Here is a 17,685-nt window from a genome sequence, read left to right as displayed (position 1 = left end):
AACCTTTGACCACCAAAATCTAATTAGTTCATCCTTTTCTCAGAGTGGATGTTTGTGCAAAATTTGTGAAAAATTCTGTCAAGATGTTTTTGAGATATTGCATCTGCAAGAAAGAGATAGCGCAGTGGCCTTGACCATTGACCTATGACCACCAAAATATATTTAGTTATTGTTGTGCCCAAGTGGACATATTGTTTTAGAAGTGGTAGTTTGTACAAAAATGTGCAAAATTGTCCACATAATGCACGAACAAAGGTTTACACCACAAAGTAAAAAAAAAAAAAAAAGAATACACAATGTACAGAGACACAGTCCCCAAGAACTGCAATAACGTAATGTATGGATATTGGCGTTCTCCCTTTGTGCCAGTCAGTGTAACTTGTTGTAGTCGAGTGCATAATTATCCAAAGTTTGTCTAACTTATTGTGTGATATTACAAGTGACAGCTAGTTACAGACAATGTGGCATTTCTCTTTAACCAATCTGTGAGGTTATAAAAACATCAATCCCTCATTTTGGTTAAAATTTTTGTCTGTTCTTCCATCTGTTCAATGTGCTGTCTCAAACAAGGAAAAGGGGTAACAATGGCAGAAAGCACAAAACTAAAACATTGAGAGAGAGAGAGAAAAGAGACGAGTGAAAATTTGATCAAATTTTCATAACTAAAACTAAACATATGAGTGGGAAATTTTAGTTTGATATTCCAAATAACCAATCCTGCAGCTTGAAAGGAGTTGCTAAAATTCTGCCCTTTGTTTGATCCCAGAGGTCTACATGTCTAAGATGAACATCAATATGAGACTGATCAATGTACTGAACACATAAATGGGAACTGTGTGTGGATCATGCACACAAGCACATCGTTAGGAAACCGATAGTCACGTAAGGCATTGCAAAGGCAGAAATAATACCACCATTAATCACAACAAATAGGAAAAGGTCAAATTTGTGCTTCAAGTTCCCTCCACACAGGCTGAACAAGACAGTATATGAGACTGTGTGGTAATCACTGAGTACAGTCTCTTTCAGTGAGTCACTGTCTGTAATCACCAGGCTGCCACTGTGATCTACAACAGATGCAGCTTTAGTTGTTCATTTCTTAAGCACAGCCTGATGCCAGATCTCACAGAGATGTCAATGTTCTCGTCAGTCATTTCAGTGCGCCTTCTTTCAGCCACATCTCAGGCTTTTTGTGCATCTCCAAGAGCATGCAGTCTGTTCTATCACTCAGAGGTAATGTAACAGTCCTTTACTTTGCTAAGAAATAGCGAGAGCTGCTCAAAAAAGCAGATGGATGTTCTAAAAAAGAAAAGTGTGTTTTTGCACAGGAAATCTGATGAACTTCAGATACTTTTCTTAGATCATCTCTCAGCCTCTAAAAACAGCTTCTTTTCCCCCTCCTGGCATCTTCAAGTTCATGAACCTTAAATTGTAAAGAAAAATGACAGGAGTTTTGCTTTTCTTGCACAGTGATCAAGTGTGTAATCAGCTCTGATAATAACAGGTAACGAGCTCACGGATAATTCACACCTGGGAAAACTTGTGCATTCTGCTCTGCTGCTCTCAAAACATTTGTTTAAGCAAGACAGTCAAACTAAAGATGTGATCAAATGATTACAGTTTAAAAAAGTGCAACTTTTCTAAAGTTCACATGGACATATTATTACCAGCATTTTAATTCAATTACTGTTTGTTGTGTCTGGCTGCTACTACAGCGTCTCTGCCTCCCTGGCCTCAAGGATTGATGCCCCAAATCCTTACACCGTATCCCTTTGACGGGCAGAGCGCAGCCAAGCTGAGCATGTTAAACATTATGTAGATGGAGTCCTGAAGCCTCTGGGAGCTTTGTAAATAGTGGAAATCTCTACTGTAATGCTGGCCTACAGGCTAAAAGCAACACAGAGTGAAATGTTAAATCTCTCGCTGTCCCTAACACTCGGTCTTCAGCTTTTTTTCCTTCATAAAATACCCGTCCCTCCCCTTCTTTTGTTTTCTGAATCTGTTCATCTTGTTTCTTTCTCTCTGCTACGTCTTTTCCTCCTCTTGGCCTGTAATTTGTTCCTCCCCTCTCCCTCCCTCCCTCCCTCCTTCCCTCTTTTGCTACCTCTTTTTCTCCTTCTCTGTTTTGCGCTCTCTCTCTCTCATCTCTTTCCAATCTTCCCCTCTTCCCTCCACAGCCCAAAGTCTCATTTCACACTGCTACTTTTTCATCCTCTTTTCATCTCTCTCTCACTCTCTCTCTCTCCATCTCTTCATCCCATTTCTTCACAGCACCCAGATCGTGGCCTGGTCTGGCCTTTTAATGTCTCCCTCTGCAACTCGCTCTTCTTAACTGTTTCCATTCTCTCGATAGCTCGCTCTCAGAGTGGAGCTAATGCCATCAAGTGTTTGCAGCCAGCCCTGAGCCAAAGATTTAAAGCCCATGCCCCCTGAACTACATGCACACAAGCATAAATAAGAAACAAGATAAAAAAGACACCCATGTATATAAATATACCTATAGGAAAACATGTGGGCATGCACATACCAGAACATAACTGAAAACCATGTTGAACTAGAACAGCACACTCTCATCCACAGAACAGCTCAGTGTGCCTCTGATGACTACAGTGAGCCAAAAAGGGATCCGGGAAAGAGACACATCTATATCAACCAGCACTAACCTATTCACTTTCTCTTTTGCATCCTCCTTAGTATGTCATATTGTCTAATCACTTCTGACACAGGCGTAAAATAAAATATCTATACTAAACATTCCTAAAAATGTCTTAAATATACATAAAATGCAGCCATTACCATTTAGCCGTTTCCAAAATAGAAATGTGCACATGTTTTGATGCTCTGTTTAGCACTGATGGTGACCTCGGGGCAAAATTTCTGCTGTTGCACTTTGGGACACTGTGCACTTTATATGCCCTTTGTCATTTTTAGCCTGTTTTATTCTGTTTTATTTGCAGTTTTACATTCTGCAACTTCATCTAACAACTATATCCAAAGTTTGGCATTGTTATCAGCTGTGCATGAAACCAAAACTGCATAAGCAGGTTTGTGTAAAACAGGATTGTGACAGGAATGGTCTTTGTCCAATTCACTTTGTAAAACACTGAGTCTTTTTTTCTCCAGGTGAGATAATTTGGTAAGTCCAACACTTTTTCAAACAATTAAAGATGTCGAAGGCAAAAACAAAAGATTCAAAAGATTAACATCCTTCCAGTCTGGCCTGTTAATCTGGCACCACGTTCAGGTTGCAGATGTGAAGGCCACTGCAGAAGTTTTGGGTTATTTTTCTCTGAGTGATTTTTTTGTTATTTACCTCAGTTATGAATGAGCCTCATATCAACCCGAGTAGAGAGGTTTATTCTAAATGATCAGCGACCACACTTCTTTTGTTTACTTTTCTTTCAGTGGATTCAATCAAGAAACTGGACTCCTGGCACAATCTAAAGCTAACTTTTATTTCCCTTTATAGGCCCAGAGCTGACAAGACAGATAACAAGCCAGGCTACAAAACAATCAAACCCAAAGAAAAAAATAAATTGTTCATTCACTGGATGTGACCGGGAAACTCAATAAATAAAACATTTATTTTCCATTTGCTTACTGTGACTATTTACAGACAAAGAAGTCAAAACAGTACTTCTACATGTTAAGGAAATGTGCAAAGGAAACTGCATGTATGGAAGTTTTGACTGGCTCACCCACTTCAACTGTGCCATCCTGTTACTTACTACCTGGTCTTTGATTGTGCGTTATGAGATTAAGTCTTCTAAATCTGTGCTAATTTATGCTGAAATTTACGTGAAAAAATTAAACATAAAAAAAACATTATTGGAATTGCTAAACACCACAAATCATGTCTTTTTCTACCAACAGGAGAGACAGAGAATAATCAACACAACGAGTCTGTACACTAGATGATGCTCCCATGAACATTTATTACCTCTACATGTAATGTTTTAGGCCCAGACCTGTCTTCAGGCTGTCTTCTGGCTTTTTGTATTTTTGTATCTATTTTTGTTCTGTCCAGCACCTAGTGCTTAACTGCTTTTGGATGCGTGCGCTGCTAGATTTATTTTCTACAGAAAATAATCGACTCTGTCCGACCAATTCCGGTCAGTCATGAAGACCAAACTGGCTCCTTTACCTGACAAAAATAATCCCTCGACTTTAGATCCGTGCTTGGCTGTTATAGGCTACTGGATTAAATATCTTTGTGAACTGAGTAAAAGTGAACAAGCAAACCTCTTAACAGGACTGTGGCGAGTCCTGTGAGGGAATGTCTGTAACTGCTGCTTCTTAACTTTTGCTCACAGAACAAAAGGAATCCAGTGCTGATATTTCAAATGGTATTGTCTAAATCAGAACGAGCATCATTTTCACACAAGAACACAAATACAAAACATACTCAGTCTCTGTCAATACATGCTCAAATGCTTGCCGTCTCACACACAATTAAAGACGAGGCCTCTAGCTCCCTCCGTCTCCCAAGGACAAGAGTAAAACGACATACAGGCTAATTGATTTCTGCGCGCGTCTGAAGTGAATGTCGTGCTCCACTAACACACGTTCTCGCATTCTCTCTTGTTCCTTTTTTTCTGGCCGCGTGCGGTTTCAGGTTTGAAATCAATTTGGCTGAGATGAAAGTTTTCAATTTCATTAGCTTGATCAAATGGAGCGCTGTTAACAGGCGGCGGTAATAGAAAATCATTTAGGCCGAGCAGCTCACACACTCTCAAAGGACTGGTTAAGAGCTGCTCAGAGAGGGAGAGATGGAGATGGAGAGATGGAGAGGGGGGAGGAAGCAGGAGAGGAGAGAAGAGAAAAAGAGGATGACAGGTGGGAAAGTATCGATGGGAGACAGTGAGAAAAGAGGAGACAAATGGGGAAAGGGCTGGGGAGAGAGAAGGGTTCAGGACAGAGGAAGAGATGACAAGGAGAGATGTATTGCATTTTGGAGGAAGGAAGAGAAAGATAGGGAGATGAAGTCTGAGACACAATGGCGGGGGATGAAGTGATGGAGTAAGGATGGAAAGAAGTAGAGAAAAGTAATAGGGACAGAAAATGCTCTTTAAGAGAGAAAGTAAAAAAAAGAATGTGACACAGGATAGAGAAAAGGAAGATGAGTGGAGGAAAGGGACAGAAAGAAACAGAAAGATTAAATGTAAGAATGATTGATGACCGCGTGAGAGTGATAAAATGAGCAAAAATGTCACAATAAAGGCGGAGAGGAAACAGGATGCAAAGAAGAAAGGGGAAAGAAGACAGAAAAATTTGTCTCTTCCTCTTGTGTGCCTGCTAAGCATCGGCCCATTAAACCCCTGTTATTGCTCCTCAGATGTTTGTCAGAGAAAAATAGTGTTGTGATGAAAGAACATAAATAAACAATTAGCCATCAAAGGACTCAGCATGGCAGCAGATCGCCAGCTTAATATTACCACTTCGATGAGGAAAAACAAACTGAAAATCAGTTGTGGATTAATACACGAGATGAATGCAGAGGCAAAGAGGAAATGTGAAAAATAGAGATTCCAGGAAAGAATGATGGATTCATTTATTGCATCGCATCATAGAGGAGGGAAACTCCAGCCTCAGAGTTAGAGCTTAAAATCTGACCTCATGAATTAAAACCTGACAAGTCCCGACAGGCAGCAAATGTATGCCAAGATAACTACCCTGATTACTCGACTTTGTTGCACTCTTCTTATGCTTTGATCAAAAGGTTTACAGCTTAAGTTTTGCCAGTTTTAAACTGTATAACCTGCACTTACACAACATTTGATGTTTGCAAAGGTATACTATTGCCAGTGAAAGTGAAAGTAAAAGCCAGCATCAGATTCACTCTTGTTTTAGAGCAAGCTATGTCCACTTGGCGTTTTGCCTCACTGCATATGTTTTTTTTGGCGCTGTGATCGTGATTTTCCTAACTTGCTCCTAAATCGTTGCTACTTACAGTCTGACAACTGGTCACCAGCTTTTTATGAAATCCCGACCTCACCTGCAAACTGTGTCCAGGAGTGTCCCAAACACAGCAAAATAAGAAGAAAATACGAAAATGCAAGCAAAGGTCAGAATCTCAGCAGATAAATACATCGCCACACACTTCTAGTAGGACATTAGTGATGATATAGAGGGATTCCATTCATTGTTTTATTGGAAAATCCTGCATAGTATACATTAAAAATATCTCAAAGTATTATTTTCAAATGACACCAAGCCTTATAATAAAAACAGGCTCATGTGCAAATTTGAGAATTCAAGTTTTTTTTATCCATTCTTTGCCTAAACTATCAAACTCTGAACTAAATTAAAGTGCAGATTTCGGTATTTTCTGGTTTACAACTAAATTAAACCCACACTGGCATAAAGATGGTGACATACAAAATTCCTTCAACAGTGCTTTGAAACCACCCGGAGAAACCAAAGAGTAACTTTAAGTCCTTCTGCAGAGAAATTCACATATATGGAGCTGCATACATAAAGGCTCTTTTGCCAAACTCCATACATACACAAGGTAGCATTTAGACAATAAAAACATGTTCTGTGAACAAAGACTATAGCCGAGCCATTGTTAATTTACAATGTACAATACATTTTATGGGAAAATCAATTGGCAAATCCTGCAAAAAAATCAAGGTCTTTGATTGAAAACTTACAACTCTTACATCATCATAAAGCAGTCCTTGTCATTGACTTGCACTATTGCACACAATGGTCTGGTGCTCCCAGAGAAAGATACCAAACTATAAAAAGTATAGTAAAAATCTGAAGAAGATCAGCCATTCAGCGACTCACAGCCAATTGCTATAGTTTAGCCTTTACGCCTCTTTGATCCTGACAAACACACACACACACACACACACACATGCGTGCGCACACACACATTACTGCACATCATCCCGATAAATTACATTCAATCAAAATTCAATGAAAGCTAATGTTAATCTATTGTTAGTCTCCTCTGACTCATTGTGTCATGATGATAATGATCAGCTAATTCAGTTTCTCTCTCTCTCTCACTCACACACACACACACGCACACACACACACACACAAACACTGCGTGGCTAATCAGCCAAGTGAAGCTAATGTAGGGGGAAATGTGTTGCTGATTAGCTCAACCTTAAACCCTGAGACATGACTTCTAGACCTACAGTAGCAGTCACACACATGCACACAAACAGACACGCACGCACTAAATTAGTCCGGCTATTCATGCTAATCTGAGGGAAAATGACTTGCTCATTAGTAAGACCCTTAAACCTCTCGACAGGCCTTTGAAACCCAGCCGTCTCATGGTCTCTTGGAGTATACAGAGAGTTGCAGGCTCAGACACACACACACACACACACACACAGGCTTGCACAGTGGAAGTTGGACTATTCATAAGTATTCAGACTGATCAGTTGACTTTCAGTAACTGCCTGTAGATTCTGTTAATAGTAGAGACGTAAACAGAATAACAAGTTAAAAACTCAACAGATAAACACATAAAATAGATACCTACTAGTAAAAAAAAAAAAAGAGTGCAAAAAACTATAACTCTAAATCAATGCAATGCATGTGTTTGACTGGCCAACGCAGCACCTTGCCAGATGAAGCCACACTGTGGCTAAAGTCGAGCAAGATAATATTTTTTTTTTGTTGGACGACCCTGTGGTGCTCACAGACTATGATAAAGAAGGACAACAAAACAGTGTATGTTTAAGTGTTTGTTTTACTGCAAAATTTGGTTATAACTAGTTATTTGATGCTGTAAAAAGAGGATTTGACATCGTAACTGACAGCTGTGTGTGCCAATCAAGTGCTCCCAATCAATGGCGCCACTTGGTCGGACGGCGGGAAGTCAATTCCAGGAAGATTGCTACTGTTCAGACACAAGATGGCAGCTGCAGAATCAGGGAGATTTTTGTTTCATTTTAGTACAGAGGAAGGACGTGGAGACGTGTTGTCCATCTTTATATACAGTCATGGGTGTTGCTCTGCCAGAGCCTCCTGCTTTGGCACCACCTCTGTACAGTTGGATGGCTCCATACAAATGAAGGGCAAAAGTCAGCCTGAGTAGCGTCAAGGACACACACCTTTTAAAGGCAGGAAATGTGAATTAAAGTTTTTGTAACTTTCTAAAGAAGACAATTCGACAGTAAAGCAGGGGTTGCCCCTTTGTGCAAAGGTGAGAAAATGGCAATATGTAAACTTTGAGCTCTTTTTTTCAACAACTTTGGTCCCTTATTATGTGTGAAACCATGCGTAACATGACTAAGGCCTTCTATGAGAAGGTGTGCACCAACATCACGATTTGTATGATTCACTGCATTGAAAGACGTGTAACAGACACAGACTTCTTGCACAGAGGTCAAGGGAGCAGTAACAGATCGTGGAGGTCACTATGACAGCAGACTTTCCACTTCACCTTCAGGTTTGGCCAATTTAAGCAGGTACAAGCACTTTTGCCTTTAAACGTGATCAGACCACACAGCTTATGAACTAGTTTATTTTTAAGTAGACTGAAGCATTAATTCTAAATCGCTAATTCTTGATTCTTAATCTTTTTAAGTCTCTAAATTATTCCTTCAAAAGATGTAATACAAACACTTGAATCCACTGTTCCCAATTTACCTTCAGTCAGGTTGAAAGCGTCTTTCTGACTCATGCAAAGACTGTCTTTCAAAGTAGGTCTTTGGAAAGCTAGAACTCTGGCCTTCATCACCGAGGAACACGATTATTGTTCATCATCCATGTATACCAACTCAAAAATATTATTTTCTAGTTCTGATCTCTTATTATTCTTAAGTTTCAAGGGACTTGTAATTCTTTGCAAAGTAGAAGGCAGATCTGAAAATAGCAGTGAAGAGATTAAACTGGCAGGTTCTAATCAGTACTTGGGCTGGGCTATAGGACAACTGAAAATTATATGATGTATATGAAAATTATATATTAGGGTATATCTCAATGCACTATATATATAAATCTTTTTAAATCTCCTAAAAAACACTTAATTCTAGAAATGAATTGAACATTACTTTCTTTCTTTATTTTTTTAACTAAATTCCCTCTTTGATGTGACAATATTGTAGGAATGACTATTGGTGCTTTGAAAAAATATTAACACAATTCCATTTTTGATCAGTAATCATTATTCATGTAGATGTAATGACTAAGTGGGTAAAGGCAAGTATTAATTAAGTAAAACTGTCTGATAAGTTGAGAAAAGTACATGATTTTACTGTAATGCAACCTATAAAATCAAGAAAAACACCATTTATTCCATAACACAATATAACAATATCTAAGACAATATGTTGTCTAATATCTCCATATGCCATAATATCTTTACATTGCCCAGTCCTAATCAATACAGTGTCTAGAAACTAATAATCTGCAAATTGAAATGGATAAAATGTGTCCCTAAAATTATATAACATACATCAAACAAAAAATTCCACCTTAACCAGGACATTTGTCAACATGCATTTGCAACTCTATAATTCTATTTACAAGTGTACCAAGTTTAACTGAGTGTGTGCATCAGCCAAATAACTGATGCACACACAGATAATTGCATGTAAAGAAAAATACATTTTGAGTTCATATCGACATTATGAATCACCTTCCTTTCCAAATTTCACAAAATGGCAAAATTCCCTTAAGAACAGGGAGTTATTTTTGACTCCATAATTCCAGCTAGATTCTAGGCATTTTACTTTGGCAACAATACTGTGAGTAGATGATTATGCATTGTGCCCCCCTAATAATACATTCTTCTGGTGCGTCTGTCATGAGTATGCCAGAGATGTGTGTAAGAATGTGTGTGTAAACGTGTGTGAATGTGAGCAACTGTGTCAGTGTAAATATGTCCAGGCCCTGCAGCAAACAGTATCCTTCTCGATGAGATTTACTGATACAGAAGGAAGGGACGCTGAGGATGAATAGACTCTCAAGGGAAGAGAAAATCTCCCTCTATCTCTGCCACTCTGTCTCTCTTCAATCTCTCCATCTCCATCGCTTCCTCCTCCTCTGCTTGGTGACAAGAAGAGTTGGTCTCCTTATGACGAGGAGAGCCAGTTCTTTTCCCTATCATCCAGCTCCTTCAGTCTGTTTGTGCGCGCCTCTATGTTTGAGTGGTCTGACTGTGCATACACTCTTTCTACCAATCAAGTGGCCTGGGAAACCAATTCTTTCCACAGCGGAAGAAATGAGAGTTTTTCATTCAAAAAACAGAAACGATGACGAGAAAAACCAAAAGGGCTACCAAATACACATAAACATGTTGGTTTCCTGAATGAGTAAATTAATTGAATATATAAAAATGTTGAAAAAAAATAATCAAGTTCAACGGAGGAAAAAGGTAATGGATGTAAGCTCAAAAGGACATGAAAACATACTACAATTTCCCAGACCTGTGTTCCAACTGTATACCAGTATATACTAAGACTATCTGTGTTTTCTTTTCGGGCTGGAAAAATGACAAGATGAAGTACGCTTATTAATGCCAGCTGGCAAAAATCAATCTCTTTTTTATCGTAGTGTTGGCCCACCGAAATAGAGGAGATACTCACAGCTCATAAAAGGTGAAGAAATTTTGGACGGTAGTAAAGACGACTCTGCTGACGACTCAGAAAACAAAACAATGAATTAGTAGAACCTTTAAAAACACGTTTACTGGGTATATGGAAAAAGTTTTTATTCAAAAATAGAAGCAACTTCTTAAAGTTCCAATTTGGTTCATGTTCCGCACTGCGAATCTGTGTATTATTTCCAATTAAAGCTGCAGTTGGTAACTTTTATAAAAATAGGTTTGCTCCAGCAGATGGTTAGTTTTGGCTCAACTGTTTTCACATAGCGGTCGGGTCATAAACACTTATTTTACAGCTAAACAATACACTAAAAAATGTCCCTGAAAACATCTGAGGTGAGAAATAGGCAATGCAGTGACAGAGTTTTGATTTATGTTTGGTCAGCGCTGGCTAGCTGAGTTTGATCGCAGTTCACAAGCAGTGATTAACAGCTGCGATAAAGACTCCTCAGGCTCTGATTGGTTGTTTTCGTTCCGCCACAGTGATTTCTTACAAATGCCATTATAAGAACTATTAAGAGAAGAAGTTTTTTTTTTCACAGATTATCTGTCTCTTGTCAGTGTTTCCCTCTCTAAATTTTGAGGTTTGTGCGAGTCCATGAACGCAGCCCAGGCAGAGCGCTCCTTGACGTCTCTTTTTTTCGCTCTATAACAGTTTGTGACTTCCAGAGTGGATAACTGATCTGTTAATCCGTTCACATTTAATCTGATCAGTTTAGATCGATGGATGAGAGGAGCAGCTGTTTGTAAGTGAAACAAACAATTACATCCAGCAGAATGAACGATTAAGTTTCACTTTCAATGTGCCTGACACCGTCTCTGCCCCTAATGTGCCATAAATATAATCAACAGTATTCATATTCCAATTTCATTTCTAATGAATGGTCTACCTCTAAAAACCTATTTGTGGCAGCAGATGTTTTAATTTAATAAATTAATGCGTGGGAAAACCTGCATCTGCAACTGTGAGAAGTTAAACTTACAGCAAAAAGTTATTTTTAAAAATGTTAACAGCTGTGGTTTTAATGCAAAATATGTTACTTAAATCCTATACCAGCTGCCAAAACAGCACACTGTGATAAAGGAAAGACGCAGTGCAGGTTTTCAGCCACAGTCACATCTGTACAGCTGCTGTTTTCAGCCAGAGTATTGTACTGGTGGCCACAGACCAGTGATAGTGGAGTTGTTGCTTTTCTTTTTCACATTCAGGAGCACCTTGACAACAATTTTTCAAACAAGTGGGAGAGTGTTTTTCTTCTGCTTCCCAACAAGGCAACCTTGCAGTCATACTGTAATATCCAGAACACACAAAATACACAAAAATCAATACAGGAAAAAGCTGAGAACTTCATGACCGAGGACAAAGGAGGCAGAGAGTGGAGACCTCCTTGTGTCCACTTCTTCCAGTCCACCTTATTCGTTTTTCTGTGTCTCTATGACCCTCTTTACTGTGTCCTTCTGTGCTCTAGCCTCTCACTGTCACCATGACAAAAAGGTCGCGTGAGCATGTGCACGTGTGAGGCAGAAAGAAAAAGGCTAAAACTGAAGGGGTATAATTTTCTAACATTATGGTGTTTAGCAGCCACACGCACACTCACTCTTCCTCCTCCCTCTTGCATTCATGAGAAAATCTTAAAAGTTCACATATTCTATCTCAGAAATGTCCCTTGTCTGATTTAAAATCCTCTCTATTACTTATTTCCAAAGAATAAGCTCCCTCTGTGTGTGTGGATGTGTTTGGATGTGCTGTGACTGTTAGTGTGTGCGTGCGTGCATGTATGTGTGTGTGAGTGCGTGTGTGTGCATGCACGTGTGACCATACAAGTGTGTGCCTGAGTGAATCAGTGAGCCAGTGAATGAAACCAACAATGACACACAAAGAAAGATACACTCACAGACAGCAAGGAGCGAGAGCAGAGTATAGAACGGACAGGGTGAGAAACTACCATTGTGTTTGTACGTGTGTGTGTGTGGTTGTGTGTGTGTGTGTGTGTGTGTGTGTCTCAGTGATTTTACATCAGTAATTATTAATGCTCTGTATTGCATGAGTAATGGTGCATAGTGCTGACATTCTGCTACAGGTTAGCAGCGTAGTGCGAAATGCACTCAAGCACACAGCCACATACACACACACACACACACACACACACACACACACACACACACACACACACACACACACACACACACACTGTGAACAGTGCAGGGGTTTTTTTCAGCATTTGACACATAAAGTACAATCTGCCACATGGCTATTCCACATAAAAAAAGCAACCTCAACAAAAGTGAGGCCATTAAAGTGAGCTACTGAACGATGAGATAATCTGTTTAAAATTAGGAATATGAGGGGGGCAACCTCTGGCTCACCCGGTAGAGAGTGCATCCCACATAGGCTGACGCCTCGCAGTGGCGGATTTGAATCCAACCGCAGCCCTTTGCTGCATGTCATCCCCTCTTTCTCTCTCTCTCTCTCTCTCTCTTCCATCTTTCCTGTCTAACTTAGCTGTCCTTTTCATAAAGGGAAAATTAAAATTAATCTTAAAAAAAGGGAAAATGATTGTGCATATGCTGTAATTTAAAACACCACTGAAACCGTTAACCGGACTCATGAGATTCCTCGATGTACAGATTATGACTAAAACCAAGCCAATCAGAAACAAGCATTTTCCTTGGATCTGTTTTAAGAGCAGATAGCCTTGAGAAATTTGATATTTGAGAGTTTGAAAAGCTCAAATAACAAAAAATATTGCTCATGTATTTGGGTTTTTCGAGGAGTGTTACCAAGATATGTTCTGAGTGGGATATTTTAGATTTGAAAATAAATTGTCAGTTCTCTAAAGTGGACATATCCATGTTTTTTGGGGGGTCATTTCTGTACTCTGTAGGCCGATACGGATATATCTGAGATAAACTAATATTAGTGGAAATATCCAGATATAAAATTAGCAGTCACAGCCAAACTGTTTACGCATAGAGATACAGATATAAAAAGATGCATTAATGCATATGCACACATGCAACAAACACACAGTACAAGGAGAGCAAAAAGAGAGAATCAATCCAGTACATTTAACATCATTGATTGATGATGCAGCGTATAGAAGCAGTAGTTAAAAGAAATGTGGATAAGTCAAATCTTAGCCCTCTAACATCAACAACCGCTCACAGCTAAAGTTTATAAATGTTGACTTATGCGTATGTAAGGAATTCCCAGGCCGCCCGCCCACAACAAACGTCCAGCTGAGAAAACAGAGTCAAGTCATGACCCCCCCGGTGACTCTACTAAGCCTCTAAACCTTCAAGACCAAACTTAAGTGTTTGCCTCTGAACTGGCATCTTTCTGATGCTCAGCGTTTGAGCAAAACCAACAATGACAACGTAGAGACGACCTGGGTGATGAAACAACAGAGTGATGCAATTACAATGAAATGGAGTGACATAAAAATGGAAATGCCACTCAGGGAGTAATGAGATGATAACATAAATAGGGACTACTGGTGAGATAAAGGCAGTGCAGTCGGTGACATGTAGTGCTTAGAACCAACAACAATACAGTACACTGAAACTGAGCGATATCAGTTTTAAAGTGTTTTTCTGGGGCTGGAGTCAGACGGGGAGGTGGAAAATTCTGAGGGATTACAGGTTACAGCTTAAGTTTGGTTTCAGACAGCAGCACACACATGGACACACACTGGTGACTAAGATCCTATATGTGTCCACATCTACTGTAAATGCGCACACAGGCGCAAGAAAGGCATGAGCAAGTGAGCACTAAATCTGGCAACACATGCAGGGAGAGAGAGACTGAGAGATAAAAGGCAAGGTTGGTGTTTTGCTTTCTTAAACTGCCTTGGGTGGCCATTAGCGCCAGAGCTCTCCCATGCCCAATAAAAACTGCTAAACCAAAGCCAAGTCGGAATGGACCTTCCCTTATGCGTGTGTGTAAGGCAGATTCAGAGTGTGTGTAAGAGAAAAAGAGCTGAAATGGAGCAAGAAAATAGAGATACTAACGACCATCCTGACTATCAAGGGAGCTACTAAACAGAAGTCAAAGAGCAATATGCACACTCAGACAAAAAGCTGCAGACAGTCCAGTTTGGAAAAACTCTCTTGTATATTTCATTTCACGTGAAAAAGAGAAGAGATAAGGTGTCAGGGGGAGAGCAAGAGCGAGAGTGTGTTTGGCTGATTTGATCTTTTGGTTATTCAGCCGTTTTGTCGGGCACAGCTGTTTGGTCTCCTGTCGATGTGCCGTGCGCCACGGCCACGGCGCCGGCGACCACCGCGCTCCGGAGCGCACAACGCGGCGACTGTTAACTGCTCAGTGGGCCGTGAGTGACCGGAGCTGATTAAAACACACACCCACGCGCGCGCACAGACACAGAATATACTCGCGGGAATGTGATACTAATTCTAAAGGACTGTCATGTGCGCGGAGGCGTGCAAGTGCGCACTACATTATCTGTCAGCCTTCTTCATCTTATCCCGCTTCTTCTTCCTCGGATTGTTTTTTTTCTCTTGAGGATAAGTGAGAGGTCGTTTGACCCGACCTGAATTCAGAAAAACGGCGTTTTCATGTTCTTGAGCAAGACAGTGAATCGCCATCTGCGCAGACACGCTCTGGACAAAACAATCTCCTACTGGAGCTTCAAATGAGATGAAAAAAATGCGGTTAAACTATCTTTTATTTTCTAAGTGACGCACCACAATCCATATCCACAAAAAGCCCCTAGTTATTTCATGAAGCCAGTGCTTTTCATGATAGCCGGACATATTTGGCATCTTGACCCCTCGCTTCCTATTTCCCTTTACAATGTGTGTAATTTTGCCGACTGAAGACGAAGAAATAATCTGATCATAATTTCACTTAATGAGCAAACACTTTTATTGTTTTTTCTCAGTTTACAAATGTTCATGAGTTTAAAAGGGGCGAGGACAGCAGATCTTCCTTTAATTTTAAAGGACCGTACATCATGAGAAAACCCCCTTCAGATCACCTCTCACAGGGGACACTCATCTCTAAACCGGATTCTAGGAGCGCATAAGAGGTCATCCGCTACCAGTCTCTCTTTTCACTCCCAAAATAAGTTTATTTTTTTGTAAAACAAACGCTGCAATCAGTCTTCTCCGAGGACTCAGACAGACACCCGGGCTGGTGAGCCGCCGGCCGACTATAAGCCGGGGTTCGGGTGTCTCAGATGGCACCGGTTAGTACACATCTGTCATTTGACGCTTCAGCTCAGTCAATTACTTATTATTCCGCACACACGCGCGGATATAGGCGGTGTCAAGGTGAATATGGGCAGATCGATCGTCATTTGGCTTAAGAAAAATGAAACTTGCTTTATTTAAATTGCGGGAGCTGTGTTAACATGTTGGCAGACGTAACCTCCAGTCTGTAATCACCATATGGCTTGAAATTTCAGGAACGCGTCATGACTTCATGCAACTTGTTCCAGTTTAACTCTTTTTAGTGATGAATCGTGCCACATTGGTTTCTGTGAGGATGGAGGGGAGGTGGGAGACTGAGTTTTGACTTGGGTTTCCCCCGCGCGATCACACCTGTCTAACATCACATCTTTCCAAAGCGCACAAACGCACCATAAAAGGAAAACATGCCAACAATTATGACACAACCATTACGCACTAATCCATGGCGCTTTTGGAACTAGTTAAACAATAAAAACACACACACACAACAAAAATAACATGCTAAGAGTGGGTGTGACACTCTGGATTTCAAGCCCCCCAAAACAATACGACAATGTTTCAAAGTGGCAACAAGTTTTGGATGCATCTGCATCTCTTACCTTTCCACAGGAAAAGAAGAAGCACCGTCTTCCAGAGGCGACATCCCACCAGCGCGCCTCCTCTTCTCCACACCGTCTCCATCCCTCCTGCCGGTACAAACCTCCGGGACTGTTCACAAAACGCACAAAAGAGGATCTCTTATTTATTTTTATCTCTTTCCTCAGACAGATCACTACCGCATCAGAGCCATCAATAATCTCGATTTGACCAAACTGCGCTCCCTCTGTGCCTGACCTAAGACACCGCGCCGATGAGCTTTGGAGTTAACTATAAATCCTTGTGGAGTCAGTAATAAAAAATGAAACCCCCAATGGGCAATTCCGTTGCAGGCTGGCTTCTTTTTAAAATCCTCCCTTTAAAAAAAGAAAAGAAAAAAGTCTGCGATGTGTCTCCTTGAAGACAGAGCCGTGGAATGAACCCGTTTCCCCCCCCGTGGAGAGCTTTTTCCACCGGTGCGCTCCTCTGCTTATTTATCCAAACGGGACAGCTAAAAGCTGAGGAAGCCTTAGTGTCTCTCCCTTTATCTCACTTTTCTTTTTTCCAAAGTTTAAACAGACCGGCAGAGTGGACGAACAACTCCCCCGACGAATTAAAAAGTCCACTTCCTTGGCGGTTTGGAAACAACAAAAGCCGAGAAAACTCTGTCACTTAAGGCTCGTATATTAAATAAAAATCCAAATTCCGCTCGCCCGGCAGCAGCTCCGTCCGCTCTCCTTTTCCTTCCTCCCTCTGTCTGTCTATCCTCCGACTATCCTCCTCTTGCTGTGCGCGTTCTGCATGTGTGTGCGTCTGGGTTCAACTTGAGAGGCTGTATACACTCGTCCGCGGGATGGAGGGAGGAGAGGAGAGGACAGAGGAGGAGGAGGAGGTCTGACGCTTTCACCAGCCGACAGAGGAGGAGAAGGAGGAAGAGGAGGAGGGCAAGCGGAGACTGTGGGGCTGAAGAGGGTGGGGGGTGAGGGCGGGATTTGGCTATCTGAGTGACAGTTGAGCAGCCAATAGAAGGTGGAGGAATTTATTTTGGCTTTTTTTTCTATTTCTTTTATCATTAAAGACTTATTTATACAGTTAATTTTTCATTATTTGTTTATCAATTTCATCTTGGAGGGGGACAAAAACATACATAGCCCCTAACAGAGGGACTGTTTATTTATGTATTTATCTAAAATGAAAGAAAGTTAAAAATAAGCAATTTAAGGGCTAACATAGGCCTTAAAAGCCAATAATCGAAAAAAAAACCTTCAAATCAGTCTGTGTTTAACACTCTAAAGGCATGTTTCTTCACGCTGCAGTTTCTGATG

General features: G+C 40.6%; 1 protein-coding gene across 1 annotated transcript in view; it reads right to left on the bottom strand.

Annotated features, from left to right (window-relative positions):
- Positions 1–16,465, bottom strand: part of si:dkey-215k6.1 (transmembrane protein 132C) — a 322,194-nt gene extending 305,729 nt beyond the window's left edge. Inside the window, exon 1 of the mRNA XM_042488311.1 lies at positions 16,384–16,465. Coding sequence (XP_042344245.1) covers positions 16,384–16,465 — 82 coding nt within the window. The remainder of the gene's footprint in view (positions 1–16,383) is intronic.
- Between the last annotated feature and the right edge of the window lie 1,220 nt (positions 16,466–17,685).

This window comes from Plectropomus leopardus, chromosome 6 (genome assembly GCF_008729295.1).
Source record: "Plectropomus leopardus isolate mb chromosome 6, YSFRI_Pleo_2.0, whole genome shotgun sequence".
NCBI classification, from domain to species: domain Eukaryota; kingdom Metazoa; phylum Chordata; class Actinopteri; order Perciformes; family Serranidae; genus Plectropomus; species Plectropomus leopardus.
This window is presented reverse-complemented; position numbering and strand designations above follow the sequence as displayed.